Below are 16,557 nucleotides of genomic sequence, written 5' to 3'. Positions count from 1 at the left end.
CACTCACAAAAACAGCCACTTTGAAGCATTCTGAGGAAAAGCCCGTTTTTTTTTTTTTCCCTCTGGCATCTGTAAGGTGTTCACATTGTAGGTCATAACTGGCCTTTATGAACCTTCCTCTTCATCCCACAATCTATTGTGGAAATATCCAGAACGAACAGAAAGAGGCTACCCCACATTTTCCATGCATTTATTGTTCGTGCTGCTGCAGTCTCCCTGCTCTCTCAAGTAAGACAGCCACATCACTCTCCACTCTCAAATATTTAGGCTTTTGGAAAGTCAGGAGCTTAATTTAGGATAAATCTGAGTGGCATATGTATGACTCTTGTCTTTGCCAGCCTGTTCTGGCATCACATTATTTTGGGGTCAATCAGGAATAAGGCAAGTCACTAGCGTTGTATCAATCTGTGAATGGTAAATCTGATCAGCACTGTATAGCCTTCTATCTAGCCTCCGGTACGCTGCTGTAACTTGTATTTTCAGCACACTGACACAGGACGAGGACTTCTGTGCATGCTCCATACTGCTGCATGCACAGAAACAACAAAATCCAGTGATCCTTTTGAGTGGTTTGCTCACGATTGTAAAGTAAAGCTTTTTGTTTTGCTGCAGTTTTAGTCACCATCTACCCACACCTTTCCAATAAAAAAAAATAAAAATAAAGTTCTCGTGCAATATTGGTACTTGCGTGGCATTAACTTGAGGAGGTGATTTTTCAAATCTTCCTTTCTCATATGCAGGCTAACCACACAAAGTGAGAAAAACAGCTCAAGTTCCATTCAGTTTATGCCTTATATTTCTGAGTCCATACATTGAGAAAAGGCACCATGCCTTATCCTAAGCTGCTAGGAAGGGAGATGACTTTATCTTCCAGTAATTCATCTTGGAGTGTACACATTCATGTCTACATACTCAGATTAGTTCACTGGAATTTCCAATTGAAATGTAATCATTACCAATAGCATTAGCATAGTGACAGAGAAGCAGGGAGACAGTCCAGGGATTCAAGTACTGGCTTGGAAAACATGACATTCAAGTTCCCTGCCCTGCCACCCTCTTCTAAAAATTACAGCTACCAAGAACTGCTTCTGACATCAAAGTACTGGATTAAGCCTGTTCTTGTCCACATCCTGGAGTAATAGGGCAGCTGAGAGCAGGCTGTGTGAAATACCTGGGGGAAAGAGGAGGATATTGACTCATTCTTGGCAGCTGTCTTTCCCTCAGGAAAGGCAACTCAGAAGTCAAAAGGAAATTCTGGGAGGAATCAGTCCTCGCACACACATGCAAAACACAATTAGTGTGTGCACAGGGAGTCAATCCAGCTTCTCTGTGAAGACTGTACCACACCATCACAGTGGGTCTGTTGTGAGGCAACAGAGTTGTACAGTCCTTGGCTGTGGACCGAACTGTTAGATTTGCCCACACTACCTGCATGACAGATAGCCAAAATTACTCAAGGCCCCGCTGGGTTAGATGTGGCGGTAGAAAGCATCAATGAAATCAAATAAAAAATTCCTAAAGTAGGCATTTTCCCCATAAGATGTATAACTAAACTCATTGCCATTAGATTTAATGGAGACAAAAATATGTAAACTGATTCAAAAAAAGGGGTGAGACAAGCTCCCCAATGAAAAGTCTTCTGTAGCTAGTAAACATAGTGGTCACAACAGAATCTTCAGCTCAAGTAGCTTCTAAAACACCTTTTTCCAGAAGTTGGGAGCCCAGGTCATGCCATAGACCTTCCTGTTACTGCCCAGTCCCAGCCAGGATGGAAATAAGACACTAAGCTGATGCATTTTTCAGCTGAAGTGGCATGGCTATTTCTCACTTGCCACACCATATACTTATATGTGTAAAGCACCTATCACCATATCGATAAGCTCGCTTTGGAACCACTCTGATGGCAGGGTAAGAACATGAGTTGGCCTGTTAGTACCTCACCTAGTGAGAAATAGCCCATTTTCCATTACAAACTAAATATATGAAGTGGACAGAGATAGCAAGAAAGAAACTTATTGCTTTTAGTCTTTTAGAAATGGCAAACAGCCCATTCTGCAAAGGTCACAGCTTACTTACACTTGAGATCCTTGATGCTACATAGAGAAAGCACAGATTGTGATCTGTTGTTTGGTTGCTGGTTATTGCCAGCACAAAGGTTTCCTACCGAAAACGCCAGCCTCGAGAGCACAGCCAGCAACACATACTTACATGCAGCCACGACATGTTCCGATGATAGTTCTCCTCCGTGCCTGTGCTGCTCAGCACCTCTGGCTCAATGCTAGGTTCGCTTGCGCTCCAGGGGCTCCCTTCTTCAAAAGAAAAATACCCAAAGGTGGTTGTTTTTATTGCTCCCTATGTGCTTAAAGCCTAGGGACAGCACTTGTAAGCCAGGCCAGCCTTGTGGGAACAGACCACAGTACACAGAATATGCCACACTGGAAAAACTGTGTTTGGACACCCCTCCCCAGTCCTGGAATCATGCTGGCTTGACAATTACAAGAACCATTCAGACTGACAGGCCATCTTGTCAGCAGCAAACACTGCTACCTCCCCACTTTTTTCTTTAATGGAAGGGTAGAAGGCAAACAAATAAACATCAGAAAGAGATTCTTTGCACCATTCAGATGCTGCAAATGGTTGGTGTAGTGATCTGCATTGACTGGGCTCTGTGTTTAAAAATACCAACAAAAATCCAACCAGAAGTGGCATCCAACTGGAAGTGCCATTGGGCTGCATAACTGCTAAGTGCCCATGGAAACTGCTAACGTTACGGGGATGAAAGGGGAAAAAAATCCTGATACTAGCACGCTAGTTCTAAAGAACTCAGGCAAGGGGGAGATTCATGTGGGAGCTGCACCAATCCTTCTGTTTCCTGCAGCTATTTCATTACCTATGGACCTCCTATAATACTAACAATACTGGGGATGAACTCTGGTTAATCCTTTCTATCTTCTTGTTAAGTGAACTTTGACTTGCCCACAACTACAGAACAGGCAATCCCATTCTCCATGTTTACCTAACAAACATCTTTTGGTCAACATAAAAATGACTATAAAGCTTGGGAAGTTACTTCTCCTCCAAATGTACCCTAACCTTAGTTTCTGATTAACACCCCTAGCAGAGGGAGCCCCCTTAGTTCAAATGGGACAGAGATTTCTTCTGATAGGATGCACATCTGGTTTCCATAACATAAATATATTGGGATCCATCTTTTGAAGACTAAGGAGGCATCTGTAAACTGTAGAAATATATGTATATGCCAATATGTAGAAATACAGTATGTAGCACACAGATGTTATGTTCTACATATAGTAACATATGTATTACATGTCGTACGACATGCCTGTGATATCATGTGCTACACAGAACGCGAAGCCCATGTGCGTACATATATATATCCTATCCGTTAATACAGACAATATCATATATGCATATGACCGCAGGTATTCATTGTATCGTCTGATTTAGGGGTGTGTGTATGTGCGTATACACACATGCATGTGCTCCCCTAAAGACAGCATGCATCCAGCTGGCAGACACCAGCATGCCAAGAGTTCATGCTCTAACACACCACTCTAAATGGAAAACCTGTGTGCGGAGCTGATGCTGCACCCAGGGCACCAGAGGCAGGATTTGAACCGTGTTCTTCCCAGGCCCTACTTCAGGCAGTCCATGAAGAGGACTCTAGTTTTTTTCTAGCCTGTTGTGGTGGGGGTCTCGTCATTTCTAGCTCTGCTGCAATAACATCAAGAGTTTAGGTCCTGACTATTCATCCCCTCCCTTTCCACCCACTCGTCTAAGTTACCTATATCAGTGACAGTGTCCCTGCTGTGGGACAGCTGCAGCTCCTCATTCTCAGACTCTGAGTCCTGCCGTGATAACTTGGTGCTCTTTAGGCTGCCGGCCCGGCGAATGCTGGAAAGGGAACCCCCCTTCTTCACCCGGAAACTGCGGGTTCCTTTAATCTGGAGCAAGCGGGAGCCTCCTATCCTGATCTTCCTGCTGGGAACTGTATTAAAAGAATAAGAGAGGACTTTTTTCCCCTTAATTTTTCCCCATTTAAAAAAGAAATATATCCTGGCCCACCCCTCCCACCCAACCCTCTGCTGCCAGCCTGTATTGCAGCATCTTTTCTTCTCCCAAGGAATGTGGGGCCAGAGGCTCCTTCCAAAGCCACCGCCAATGCAGCTCTGTCAATCAGGCAGTAAAGATGCTTTACGGAAATGTGTTTTGCACCTCTTTTGCTGGAGACCTGGTACCTCACCTCAGGCCTTGTCTGTATTTGGAATTAGCCCTTCTTCAACCACCAGCAAGTAGAGTCAGCTGCTCTAAAAGAAACCCAAAAAGTGGACAAGGAAAAACTACGATTCACACCACTTTGAATCAATTCCTGCCAGGAAACAGAATCCACCCAATGGATGTAAATTGCAGTTTCCTTTGTCAGCTTCTGGGGTTTTCATTAGTGCAGAATCACCTCTTGCTAGGGATAGATGGCTGAATCCCAACCATGAACAAGGCACCATGGACAAACCTATTTTCTTGTAGGCCTGGGTTCTGTAAACCCCACTGAGCTCTGCAGGATCAACTATTTATTCATACAGCACGTGTGACTGCAGAAGGGTAGTCTGCTTCATGAGGCTGGCACACATGACTTCTTTGAAGTAAGATTTGCATAAATCCATTTCTCTGCATGTTACTCTTCATCATTAGAATGCTTTAGAGGAAACGGGAGCACGTAGATCCTCTCCTTCAGACAAATCAGCTGCTTTCAGGCATTAACAACATCCATCGACACTCTGCATTTTTGATGAGCACAGACATGAAATGGTTCAATGTTCAAAGCACCAACCGTTTGCACTTTCATTCTCCTTAGTTCAAAGGCAGTACATGGCAGCATGTCAGTCCAAATGTTGCAACACCCAGTCATTTCACTGCAGATCTAATCAGGCAAGGCCATGTATGATTGATCACCTTTTGGCGTCTTGTTGAGAATGAACAGGATACAGCTTTTTGGATATTGTGGGTAAGATAGTATTTCAATAGAATTGCATTTTGGCTTCTGGATAAGTCAAACGCACCTTTACTTCTGGGAATGCCCCTAATTCCTCCTGAACCCAATTCCCACTCCACTTCCAGTGACTAACACCCTGGCTGAAGAAAGCTGGATAGGTTTTGAAAGATACTCCTCAGTCCTCAAGAACCAGCTGGACAAATCACTGCTGAGTGATCTGAGAAACTCCAAGTGGCCATGCTGAGCTCCTTAGCAATCACTACTGGTTGGATTCTGCTCAGATCAACCTCTATTCAGCTGCTCAGTTCACCCGAAAGCCAAACTATTTTAGGTCTTGTAACTGTTACTTCACAAAGTTTGTAGAATCCCATGTTAGCACCCAAATAGTACATATGATCCTCTGAGAGCCTGCACCTACCTAGCTTTAGTGTCTATATTTCAGACCTACCTGGAGCAGATTCTAGACAGTAAACCCGAAGCTTTTGGATAGCTGTTAAGCCACGCCTAGGGTGAACAATGACAGCAAAGTTTTTAACACTCAGAAAGAAATGAAAGGAAACAGATTAGTACTCATCAAATAGGTTAAGATAAAGAGACCTGCCACTGCAGGCAAGAAAAAATTAGTTACAGTCACACAACATTTTCTTATCTAGGAAAGAGTAAATTACGGAAGATGCCTCTGCATCTGTTAAGTTTGGCCCAGGTAGATCCCCTGAAGAATATGCTGTGGCCAGAGAAAATAACGTAATTATTGTAATTTTTAACTAAAACATTATCTTGCATTTATTTAGATTCCAAAATACTTCAAACTCATTTTTTTTTGCTACTACATATTTAGGAGTCAGCCTTCTTACTATAGTCACTTTGCCCATCTCTAAAATGCAGTAAACAAGCAGCTTTAGTAAAGGAATACTAAGTGACAGATTAGGAAGAAGGGAGAACGGGATAAAAACAAACAACTAAAACTGCAGGGAAAATGAGTTAATCAGAGTCAAGGATGCAGAAAGTTAATACTGTCTTTGCAAAAATAACTCAAGTCTGCATTATGCCTGCAGCACATTGACACGTGGAGGCACACCTCAGTCAGCACTGTCTCTAAGAACAGGACAGTTAAAATTTTCCAGCAGCACCACATGCTGCTGGTAGGCTTTCCTCCACTCAGGTAATGCCCCAGTGGATGGCACTACTGCCTGAGAGGCTGGAAAGCGGTAGTTAATAGCTATCTTTAAAGAAAGAAAGAATGAACAAAGGAACTTTTCCTCATCTGAATAGCTGGAGACATCTTATCCCACTGATCTTGACTATGAGACAGATCATAGGGCTGTTTACTTCTCTGAGCTGCCAATATGCCAAGAGTATGAAACATTAGGTTGAGTGTGAATTTAATCCACTTGACCTTTCTTAAGCGGACACCCCGCTGTCTTCACAGAAGTAACCATCCCATCTGACACACAAATTTGGAAGCAGTTTTACACCACATGAATTTTGGAAATGTTCCTAATACTTTCTCCAGTAATTGTGGCAGGGTCAAAGCTGAAGACAACACAGACTTTATCCAAAGCCCTCTCAAGTCAATAAAAGCTCCTCTGAACCATCAATACACATTACAGTTCCTGGAGGATAACCAGCCACAGAATTCATTCTTTTCAAACAATCATAAAACATTTATCCTTTTTAAGCAATCATTAAAATTATCACTCAAACATCTGCACCTTCATACGGCTATTACAATACATGATTTAAACAGTTCTAGAAAACATGCTAGAGGGAGAATCACGTACAGGTAACTAACTACCTGGCAGTTTAGCCTCTAATTGCAAATATGAACAATGACTGTATATTGTATTGCAACACTTGTACCATCAGATAGTATGTGAGTTTTGCATGAGATGGCTTAAAAATGGAAACAATCTGCTGTTCTCAGCAAACACAGTGAGCTTGAGGTTTGCTTGTACAGTATACAGTATGTTGGTAACATTAATCTGCTAGCCATCAAAAGCCACATAAGTGTGTGTTTGTCATGTGGTAGCAAAGAATTTAAGAGATCAAGCGATCACCCACTAATTCTGTGAGATGCCATGACTTCCAAACCAGTACAGATTTTCACTGAAAGATCCCAATCTTCTCTCCTATCTGTGGTTTTCCCAAAATAAATAATAAAAAATGTAATCAGAATAAGAAACAAAAACACCTTTGATCTTTATTTTTAAACTGAATCAAATAATGATGCTTCTAACAGCATTCCACTGAGTAACAGTTTCAAATAAGGGATCCTCCTTTTTAGAAAACTTGCAACGCTCTTATTTGGTTTCAGTCATAGCAGTGTTTTATAAAATTTCAGATCTTTGCTTCTCACATTTGTTATATTGAAACCTGAAGGCCAGAAGCGTCTCAGAAATGATTCAAAGCCACGTGACTCCATGGCCCCCTGCTTTTTAACACAGTCTATGCAAATGAAAACATAAAATCAAGCGCCACTTCACAAGCCCCGAGAATACAAAAGCTTTGTTGTGCCAACAAACCTTTTTTCTCCTCAAAGCCAGCCTCAGATTTGAGGGTGTGGCTGCTGCTGTGCAGGGAATCCTTTGAATCTTCATTTTCATCCAGGACCCCAGCAAAGCTGATCTTTCTTTCATACCTGTGCCGGTCCATCTCAGGGTCCAGACGCAGTCTGCAGCTCTCCAGATCCTGTTGGCAGCATGTAGACCACACAGATGTGCAACCAGTATGAGCCACCATCTTTTTCACTACAACCACAGAAACTTCAGGAAGAATTGCTTCAGACAGGTATTTATTTCTGGATGGCCCAAAACAGTTATTCTGGTCAAAATTCTGTAGGCTCAAGAGGTTTCTTATTGGAATTTACAATATAAACTCCTACAGAATTTACCAGGAGCCACCTGGTTGGTGACAAAGTCTGTTACTCTAAGAGTTGATCTGAAAAAAAGAGAAGGGTTTTCTCAAACATATGTTCTAGACTGAGCTGTGATGAAATGGGTCAGCTGATATTAGCCAACTAATGCCAACTGGAGGTCCCAAACGGTTGGCAGTCAGCTTTGCGTCTCCATGGAAAATGATCATAAATGACTGACAGAAAAGCTAGCAGTTATTTATAATATGGGAAATATTTTGACTTTGCTAAACAACAAAAGCTGGGATATAAAAAAGCGCTTGCCTAAAGTAATGGTTTGTAGTATCTCTGGCACTGAAAACATCTATGTAAATAGTTTAAAATGTATTGAACACAAACAACTTAGGATATGAAACAAAGGCTAAAGCAGATCACAGGCTTTTATCCTGAACAAATCTGCCCGAATTACAGCAGCTTCAGAAATTACCATACATAAACTAAGCTGTAATAGTACTATAGGTATATTCCTAGGGCATAGGTAGAATTCCCCTCCCAAAAACGTTTAAACACATTATTCCTCCCCGCTGTTTGTCAACATGCACACATTAGAAATTGCTGCCCTCACAAATTAACTGACAGAATGAAAGACATCCTCTCAGCACAATTAGCCTGACAACTTTATCTATCTTCATCAGTTTCTTAAACTAAAATGTATGACTTTGTGCCACAGCAAATAACACGTTCTAGCTCTACTGTGGGAGCGATGGGATCCAAAAAAAAATATTCACCACTACCAGCCATTTGCAAAGGGAGTTTGTATCTACTCCACCAGCTTTATTAAAAGGCTCTGGATGAAACTTCAGTCAGGACTGCCTGTCTTGCTCAAACAGAGGTGTGGGTGCTTAAGCCCTCATGTTGACAAGTCTGGATGGGCTGTCCGTAGTTAAACTGGTTCACCACAACTAATTCAGTTATGAATGCTTCAGTTCTCCAAGGCAGGTAAGTGTATTCGTATTTACGGAACAGGGAAGGGTTCAGGTTTGACCCAGGAACAGCCTGCCTGCAAAAAGCAATGGAAGTGAGAATTGCTCTACTTGAATTCCAGCTTTATTGACTGTAACATTATGTACCTGATTCTCTCTGAAATGAAGCATGAGGCCATTAATACAGGAACTTCATTTTTTACTCTGGAGTGCTGTTGGCTTTTTTTTTTTTTTTTTTTTTGTATAAAGTTAAAAGAACCCTTCTATGGCCATTTTCTCTAACAGGCTCTTGCATAACATGACCTTAAGTTTTCTTCAGCCTACGCATCACAAAATAATTCCTCCTCCTTCCCTGCCATATATGAGTCTGAAAAGCTATTAATCAGTTGCATTTCTATCTAGTGCAAAAGCATACATTTCTATTGACCCTCATTACCCAACATATGCTAAGTTTGAAGTCAGCTACTTTCCTGAGATGAATTCTAAATCCTGGTATTATCGAGCTTTTGGATGCTGTTATTTACTACGCAATAAAAATATCAACAAAGTGTTTAGGAAGACTCATTCTGAATGCTCCCCATTTTTTAGAATTGCCCTTCTTGCATAGCTGAAGGCTGAGTCACTTCGTCATAGGCCAACTACAGCTTTAAAACCAATTTCAGACCCTGACTACAATGCCAAGCCATATCAACCTGTCAAGCATACCTGTCATCAGAAAAAAAATGATTTAAGTCATCCATTAACAGGAAACAGAACAGCATGGCTAAATCCTTTGTGCTCACTTAGGAAGTTAACTTCTCATTCTCTCTTTTAAAGAATTAGTCTGATTTCCTGAAGAAATTAAGCTTAAAATATCATACTGCTTGTCTGCCATTCAATTCTCATCTCGTGCTGTGCTTACCACCTCTGAAGCTGCTGGCCACTTTCAACACAACTTGACAGAAGATAGCTGAATGTCTGTGTACTTTGTGAAAGAACAGGCTGAAGGCAATGCGCAACCACAGTATTAGACATAAGGAAATCCACACAAGAACGAACTGCTGGAATTCATGGGGTTCTGCTATCCATGAAATCAGCTGTCATCTCATCAGTCATTTAGCTTATTATTCTTGCCAGTATTTGCCCGTGCCTCTCTTAGTCTCATGGAGGTTTTTCATTCCTTGCTCTGCCTCTGTTTCTTTCCTTTCTTCCCCCAGTCCCCATCAATTCTCTTGGTAAGACAACACGAAAACTGCAACCAGGACAAAAGAAGTGCAACCTCTAAACTTCAGCAAATGCTCTGTAAACCATCCTCTTCCCTTTCTCCTAAGTGCCCTGCTCAGTTTTCTGTCAACTGACCCTCCTCCTTAGCTATGTAGCACTTGAGCTGACATTTGCTGCAGTCCATCTCCCACACCTCTCAGGTCCCCTCCACAGTTTCTCAATCCATCTGCTGCCTTCTCTATGTTGAAGCTTTCCTGGACTTCCAGTGCATACTCCAGTGCTTCTCCAGTCTTATCTTAACCAACACATGTGATGTGCCCTGCCCATCTTCTCACCAGACAAAGGCTCTTTTCTTCCTGAATCAGAAATTTCCTTGAGTTATTACCCCATCAAACCTCTCTGGAGAAAGGCACAGAGCGCAGTGACGTTGTGGGCACATCTCCCTCTCCAACTTCCATTGCTCACTTACCACAAGAGGCTCAGTGCGTGGCCTGGGCATGTACGGGAAGGTCTCTCGAAGGAAAGTGGTTATCTCCAGGAGAAGCTGGCAGGCTGCCATTTTCAGTGCAAAAGGGCAACAACATTTGGTAGGATTCACAGTGCCTAGGAAAAACAATATTTCTACGGTAAGCAAGAAGATTATGCAAAATCTTGAACCAAGAGGTGATGGACATTTTCATGCATGGTGCACAATACAAGCTGCACTAAAAAAAAAAAAAAAGAAAAAGAAAATCCAGACTTCTATCTATGCTACTATTCCTACATGAAAAGGCTCATAGTCATACAAATATGGGTCCACGTATTTACCAACACATGCTACAGTACCAGCATGGTATAGTGTTTTATTTTATTTATTACAGTAAATAGTGATGAATCTACTAAACTAATATAATCTTACAGCATTTTATATAAACCTTCTCATTTAACATTAGTACAGGTGAAGAAGTAGATACCCTTCTGTCCCTTTAGAGGTTTACATTCAGACATCTGCAGTTATGTAAATACATAAAAAAATCTCAAAATATATGTGGAATTACAACGAGCCAGTAAAAATGTACTGTGCCTAATATTGGTTAGTACCTTGAGAACTGGAAAAGAGTCTCCTCTGAAATCAGGCTTCTTTATTTGTGCATAGAATCCAAGTGCGATTTAGAGATAATTAAGGAATAAATCAGAGAATGATTTGGACTGGAAGGGACCTTAAAGATCGAACTATTTATTTAAGTTATACATTTAAGTGCTTAACCTAAAACAAAGGGAGAAGGGAACAGGCTGCCCAGGAGGGTTGTGGAGTCTCCTCTGAGGACTTTCAAAACCCACCTGGACGTGTTCCTGTGTGACATGATTTAGGTATTCCTGCTCTGGCAGGGGGATTGGACTAGATGATCTTTCAAGGTCCCTTCCAATCTCTAATATTCTGTGATTCTGTGAAAAGGATTATCCAAATACTTGAAGTTTTGCTTCAACTGTGTCTAGACAATCAGTTTCAAAAGTCCTATGCTTTGTAAGCAATCCAAGTTTGAAAAGTTATGAAGCATTCTTTGATGCCTCATAAATTTGAGAAATACTATTTTGGATAATGAACAGTAAAAAAAGTACATAAAAATTATTTGTGCCAATAACTAACCACACCCATTTTTAGTATTGCCTGATATTACCATTTACAGGCATTTCAAAGAAATCTGTGGCTTTGCTTGCTTTCCCTGGTGTATAATCGAATTATTTTTTGCAAAGAAACAGTCCAAACCAGACAAATGAGAGGACACTGAAGGCATCAGATAAAAACAGATTAATTCTGTGAAGCCTGTTTATTCCTCTCTATGTGCTACCTGTAATGGAGATGGACTTTGTAGGGACTAAAATAGCCTGAACTGATGAGATGTACAAGGTAAAGGAATATCAAACTGAAAGTTTTATGCTCCTCAGTCCAATTTCTACAGTGCACAGAGCAGCTTTAGGATAAACCTCTGCCTACAGCAAGAAAGCAAACTGTATATCTTTTATCTATACCCTGGCTTTCAGAGAAATACTTGCGATTTTATACAGCTTTCTAGACCACAACCTGCTCTCTGTTTCCGTGTCTTAGGCCACCCTGTTAAAGCAGCTCCATGAGTGCCTGCTATCAGCGGCTGAACAGGGACAAGAAAGCCTGTTCCATCTCTTGATTATGGGAATACAGTTGTTCACCTTTCAAAAGCCATTCATTGTGCAGGAGAGGAAAAACCTTATGTGCACTTTCCTGCTTTGGATACATCTCCTTAAGAACCAATATAATATCTGGAACCCAGGCTCATGTTGCTGCTAAGGCTGACACACTACATACCTAGTGGCACGTATCTAAGTCGAAGCTTAGTGCTAATACCTCGTCTTGGCATTATTTCCCACAAATGCCATTTCACTGCTCCCTCTATCCCAAAGCTGACCTTGATTCAGTAAGAACAAACTTACAACCACAGAAAATGAAACCAGAAGATACACAAACAGCGCTAGCACACTATATCCAATGGCAAACAACAGTACATGTATACAGGCAGTGGTACATTATGGCACAGACATAGATACAAATGGTTTCTGGAGAAAACATAATGTTTGTTACCACCTTCACCTACGACAGTATCTGTTTTGACTTAACTTATTTTGATTCACCGACTGTGTTATGATTTGTATGCCTATCTAGACTTTAAGAACCAGTGATTTTTCACCTCCCTCCCACTCTCATGTACAGACATACACACACAAATGTGTGTATTTTAGTCATCTTATTACACAGGTTTTAATGATACTTTTTATACTGTGCTAAGTTTCTGCTTGAGAATCAGGCAAATATAGTGAAGTCAAGATCTAAAAGCCTTTGGCAGAGCTGTGACAATTTTTATCAGGTGAGGAGATGACTCTTCTTCAATGCTAAGAAACAGAAAAGCAGCTAATCCTACAAAAATACTTTGGCAGAAATAACTGGAAAGAATGGGAGTCTGAAGCACTTCGGACATTTGAATGACAGCAAGACTCAAGAAATAATTTATTACCCTGCTTATAATTGTTTTTGCTACTATACAGGAATTACAACTCACTACCTGTTTTTGCCCCTCTTTTCCTTCAAAGTTTCCCAGTGCTCCTATCCGTCATGTTGTACATCTAGGCACAGAAAGAACAGGGAAAGAAGCTGAGGTGGAGGTGAGGGACTGGGAAATACAGCTGAGTGGCAAGAAGATGAAAAGAAAAGAAAAATTAAGTGCTCCTAAAGCAGAGATTCTTACAAGCGGGGGTTCTTGTAGTAAAGGGAGTCTCCTTACTGTCATCTAAAAAGTCTTCTTCCTCATCCTCCTTTCTCAGGCGCCTCTTGGTCTCCTCATCATAAATGAGGCCCAGCAAGTTGGCAGGGCTCTCGCTCTCAGCATGGCACAGCTCGTTGAGGCGAACACCAATTGCCTGCAGACAGGGAGAAAGAGAAAGCACAATGTGAGAATTTTAGCCCAACTCAGTGGTGGTCCTTGCAGCCTGTGAAGATGCTCCAGCCAGAAGAGAATGTCCTAGCTCCATTTCTGTTGTCTGCAAATGCAGTAAAATAAACAAAGAGATGATAAGAGAGTAATTGCTACCAAAACCATTATTTACTTCCCTGTTTTTTTCAACCAAAATTTGAAAACTGCCAGATTTCAGGAGATTTTTTGCAGATTGTGTCAAATAATAATAACAGAAATGACAAATAGGTCAGTATTTTGTATGAATTTCTTCCACTTCTCTCTCTTCCCTCAATATATATGTGCCAGATTTTTGCCAAGCCTTTCTATTAAGAATGTATATTCTCTGTTCAAACAACCATCCCGTGGCTTAAGAATCCAGTAACAATCCACATTTCCTCCCTAAAACAGTTGCATGCCCATGATAAAGCCTGCTTCCATTTACAAAGAAGAGATTTTCTGATCCACTTCCCAACAACCAGCTGACCATATGCCCATAAAAGCTGGGAAGGTGCACGGGTAATGGTGTAGAGGGGATTGACATAAGGAAGACAGGCAGACTGAATTTCCACTGTTACATTCTCTAGAAGGGGATTGACTGTTTATTTGTGACTGTTTGTTAGCACCTTTATCAGCATGTAAACAGCCCTTGTGGTGCTGTCAGCAAAGCTACAGATAAGGGTGTGTTAGCAAGAAGTACGCTTTCCTGCTAAGACACTTCAGAGCTTTTGATTTTCTTTGCTGCAGATAGGTAAAGAGAACACAGACAAGTATGTAAAACTTTATCCTGTGATATCACTTTGTGAAGGAGGAAATGTGTTTAATTACAGTGTTTTAACCAACACTTGCCCTGTGGCCTTCTTGGTTTTGCATATTTCAGAGAAAGATATTAAAGATTTCTGAATCTTCTGGAAGTCGGAACTGATGGTCATGCTAGCACTATGTAATTTTCCTGTCTCAGCTCAAGTGAAGCAGAAACAAATAAACGCTCGCAAAGAAGGCACCATTACAGCTCTTCTTCCTTGTTATTAAGTAGTTCCTGTGAAATCCAGCAACAATGAAGAGAGTAGACTGCTACACAAAAAGAAAAAGGTGGTATTATTGTGGTTTGCAAGCTGATGCCAATAGTTGTTATCTCAGTTATCTTTATATTGTTAAATAAACTCTACATCTCTCTATTTTTTCCCTTTTATGTTTCAGTCATTTAAGTAAGAAATGGTCTGCTTGTGTCTCCACAAAGCAATAACCAATCTGTCACATATTATTTACACCGTGTTCTCCAGCCTTACATTAAAGCAATCATAGATCTTTAACTACTGTTGGATTTCCTAGCAAATGGAGAATGGAGAACCTGGCCCCCCCCCCCCCCCCTTTTTTTTTTTTGATCATGACACTCTGTAAAAATGACTGGTTTTGTGTAAAGAGGTGAGAAGCAGTAAGCTCAATTCCAGCTAGACATACATACCAGGTACCCTGGGGTCAAAGGAACTCCTCCCAGTATTTTTAATTGTGTGAAATGACTTGCAGTAAGCATCAGACCTTTAGCAGGTACGGACTTCCAAAGAAACTGCAAGCGCACTGACAGGACCAGGCAGGGCAACTGCCTTGATCACATATTGCAAAAGATTGTGATCAAATAAAACGTGAAGAAGCCAAGCTCAATTCTTTAGATGACATGCAGTAGCTATGCAGAATTCCTTGCCAAAGAATGATGAGTGCTAACAGTTTGTAAGGGTGCAAAGAGAGAATGGACAAGTACCTTGAAGAAATCCACTGAAGGTTACTAAATGCACAGCACCACATCTAGCCCAAACAGCCCTGGCCTGTTTTAAAAGAGTTGGAAGCTAGAAAGAGAGCATGTATTATCATACACACTGCTCTTACTCTTCCTTAAGTATTCATATACACTAATGCTGGAGGTAGGAGAGTGGGCTGAAAGGATCCTCAGACTGATCACGGCAAGGACAAGGGAAGGGTCACTGCTACATTCCAACAATGTTCATTTTGATTAGAAGAGCTGATCTTGGCAGGATGTGAAGTGCAATCTGGAAAGGAGGCTCGTGAGTCCACATTTTACTTAAACTGAAATCCTGCAGATGATCAAATTACCTTTACATTTTGGTTTACATTTAAATGTAAATAGAAGAGAAACAAGCTCTTACATCTCCCCATTGGTAGAAGAGCTTAGCTGCATTCCACTGCAGCTTCTGGTTCCTTTTGTTGCCGACAATAGGAGAACGTCCACGGGACAAGCCTTTCTTGGTAATGTTCACGTGGTGGCCTTTCATCCACTCGGGCCAGTTGCCACGGTTGCAGCGATGAACAAAACGTGCGCACTCAAGAAACAGGGCTGCTCTTGCTACTACAGGAGCTTCCTGAAATATTTGTAAGAAAACACCTTAAATACAAATACATTTGGAAAAACAAATATTAAAGGATTTTGTGCTTTATTCAATTACTTCACAGGCTTGCCATGCAGTCATACAGACTGAGTGATCTCTCCAAAGTCTGAAAACAGTATCTCTGCCATGAATCTCACCTCAAGCTAATAAAATCAAGGCCCATAGTGGTTGAGTAGTCATGCTTAGCTGGACCACCAACGGGGCAAAAAGAGCCACATTATAAACAATCTTCTGTTTCACCACCCTTGCTATAACATTTTCTTTCAGAAACCACATAGCTGCCATAAAGCAGAAGTGTTTATCTGACACTTCTATTGGAGGAGTGAGTCAAGTTTTCTTTTCATCTTCTCTAGTAAGCCTGCAAATAGTGCAAACACAATTAGTAGGATAGACTCACAAATCCTAGCATCTGTCCTGTTAAGTTTTGCTTGTGCAGCTTGGGAGTGGAAGCATTAATGCAGGCTTGCTAAACTAGGAAAAGTGCTGTTTTGCCCTCATAACAAGCAGATATGGAGAGTGAAATCCTTTACTGGCATAAATCAGTTGCACAGAGAAGCTGTGGATGCCCCATCCCTGGAGGTGTTGCAATTTGTTTCCTAAAGGATAGCTTAACCTCAGGAAGGAGCTTTCTTCCCAGCAGTCTACA

At 41.3% G+C, this 16,557-nt stretch overlaps 1 protein-coding gene across 12 annotated transcripts in view; it reads right to left on the bottom strand.

The window, feature by feature from the left end:
- Positions 1-16,557, bottom strand: part of UNC80 (unc-80 homolog, NALCN channel complex subunit) — a 127,706-nt gene that overhangs the window by 60,318 nt on the left and 50,831 nt on the right. For 6 of the 12 annotated variants that reach the window (XM_035332012.1, XM_035332007.1, XM_035332013.1 and 3 more), the window contains exons 23-28: positions 15,672-15,884; positions 13,306-13,477; positions 10,518-10,651; positions 7,534-7,699; positions 3,806-4,009; positions 2,209-2,309 (exon numbers count right to left, since the gene is read on the bottom strand). In XM_035332012.1, the coding sequence (XP_035187903.1) occupies positions 2,209-2,309; positions 3,806-4,009; positions 7,534-7,699; positions 10,518-10,651; positions 13,306-13,477; positions 15,672-15,884 (990 nt within the window). The remainder of the gene's footprint in view (positions 1-2,208; positions 2,310-3,805; positions 4,010-7,533; positions 7,700-10,517; positions 10,652-13,305; positions 13,478-15,671; positions 15,885-16,557) is intronic. The other 6 variants (XM_035332011.1, XM_035332014.1, XM_035332015.1 and 3 more) reach the window with 3 other exon arrangements.

The sequence above is a fragment of the Oxyura jamaicensis genome, chromosome 7, assembly GCF_011077185.1.
Source record: "Oxyura jamaicensis isolate SHBP4307 breed ruddy duck chromosome 7, BPBGC_Ojam_1.0, whole genome shotgun sequence".
In the NCBI taxonomy this organism is placed as follows: domain Eukaryota; kingdom Metazoa; phylum Chordata; class Aves; order Anseriformes; family Anatidae; genus Oxyura; species Oxyura jamaicensis.
Note: the sequence above shows the minus strand (reverse complement) of the source record. Positions and strands in the feature narration are given on the sequence as shown.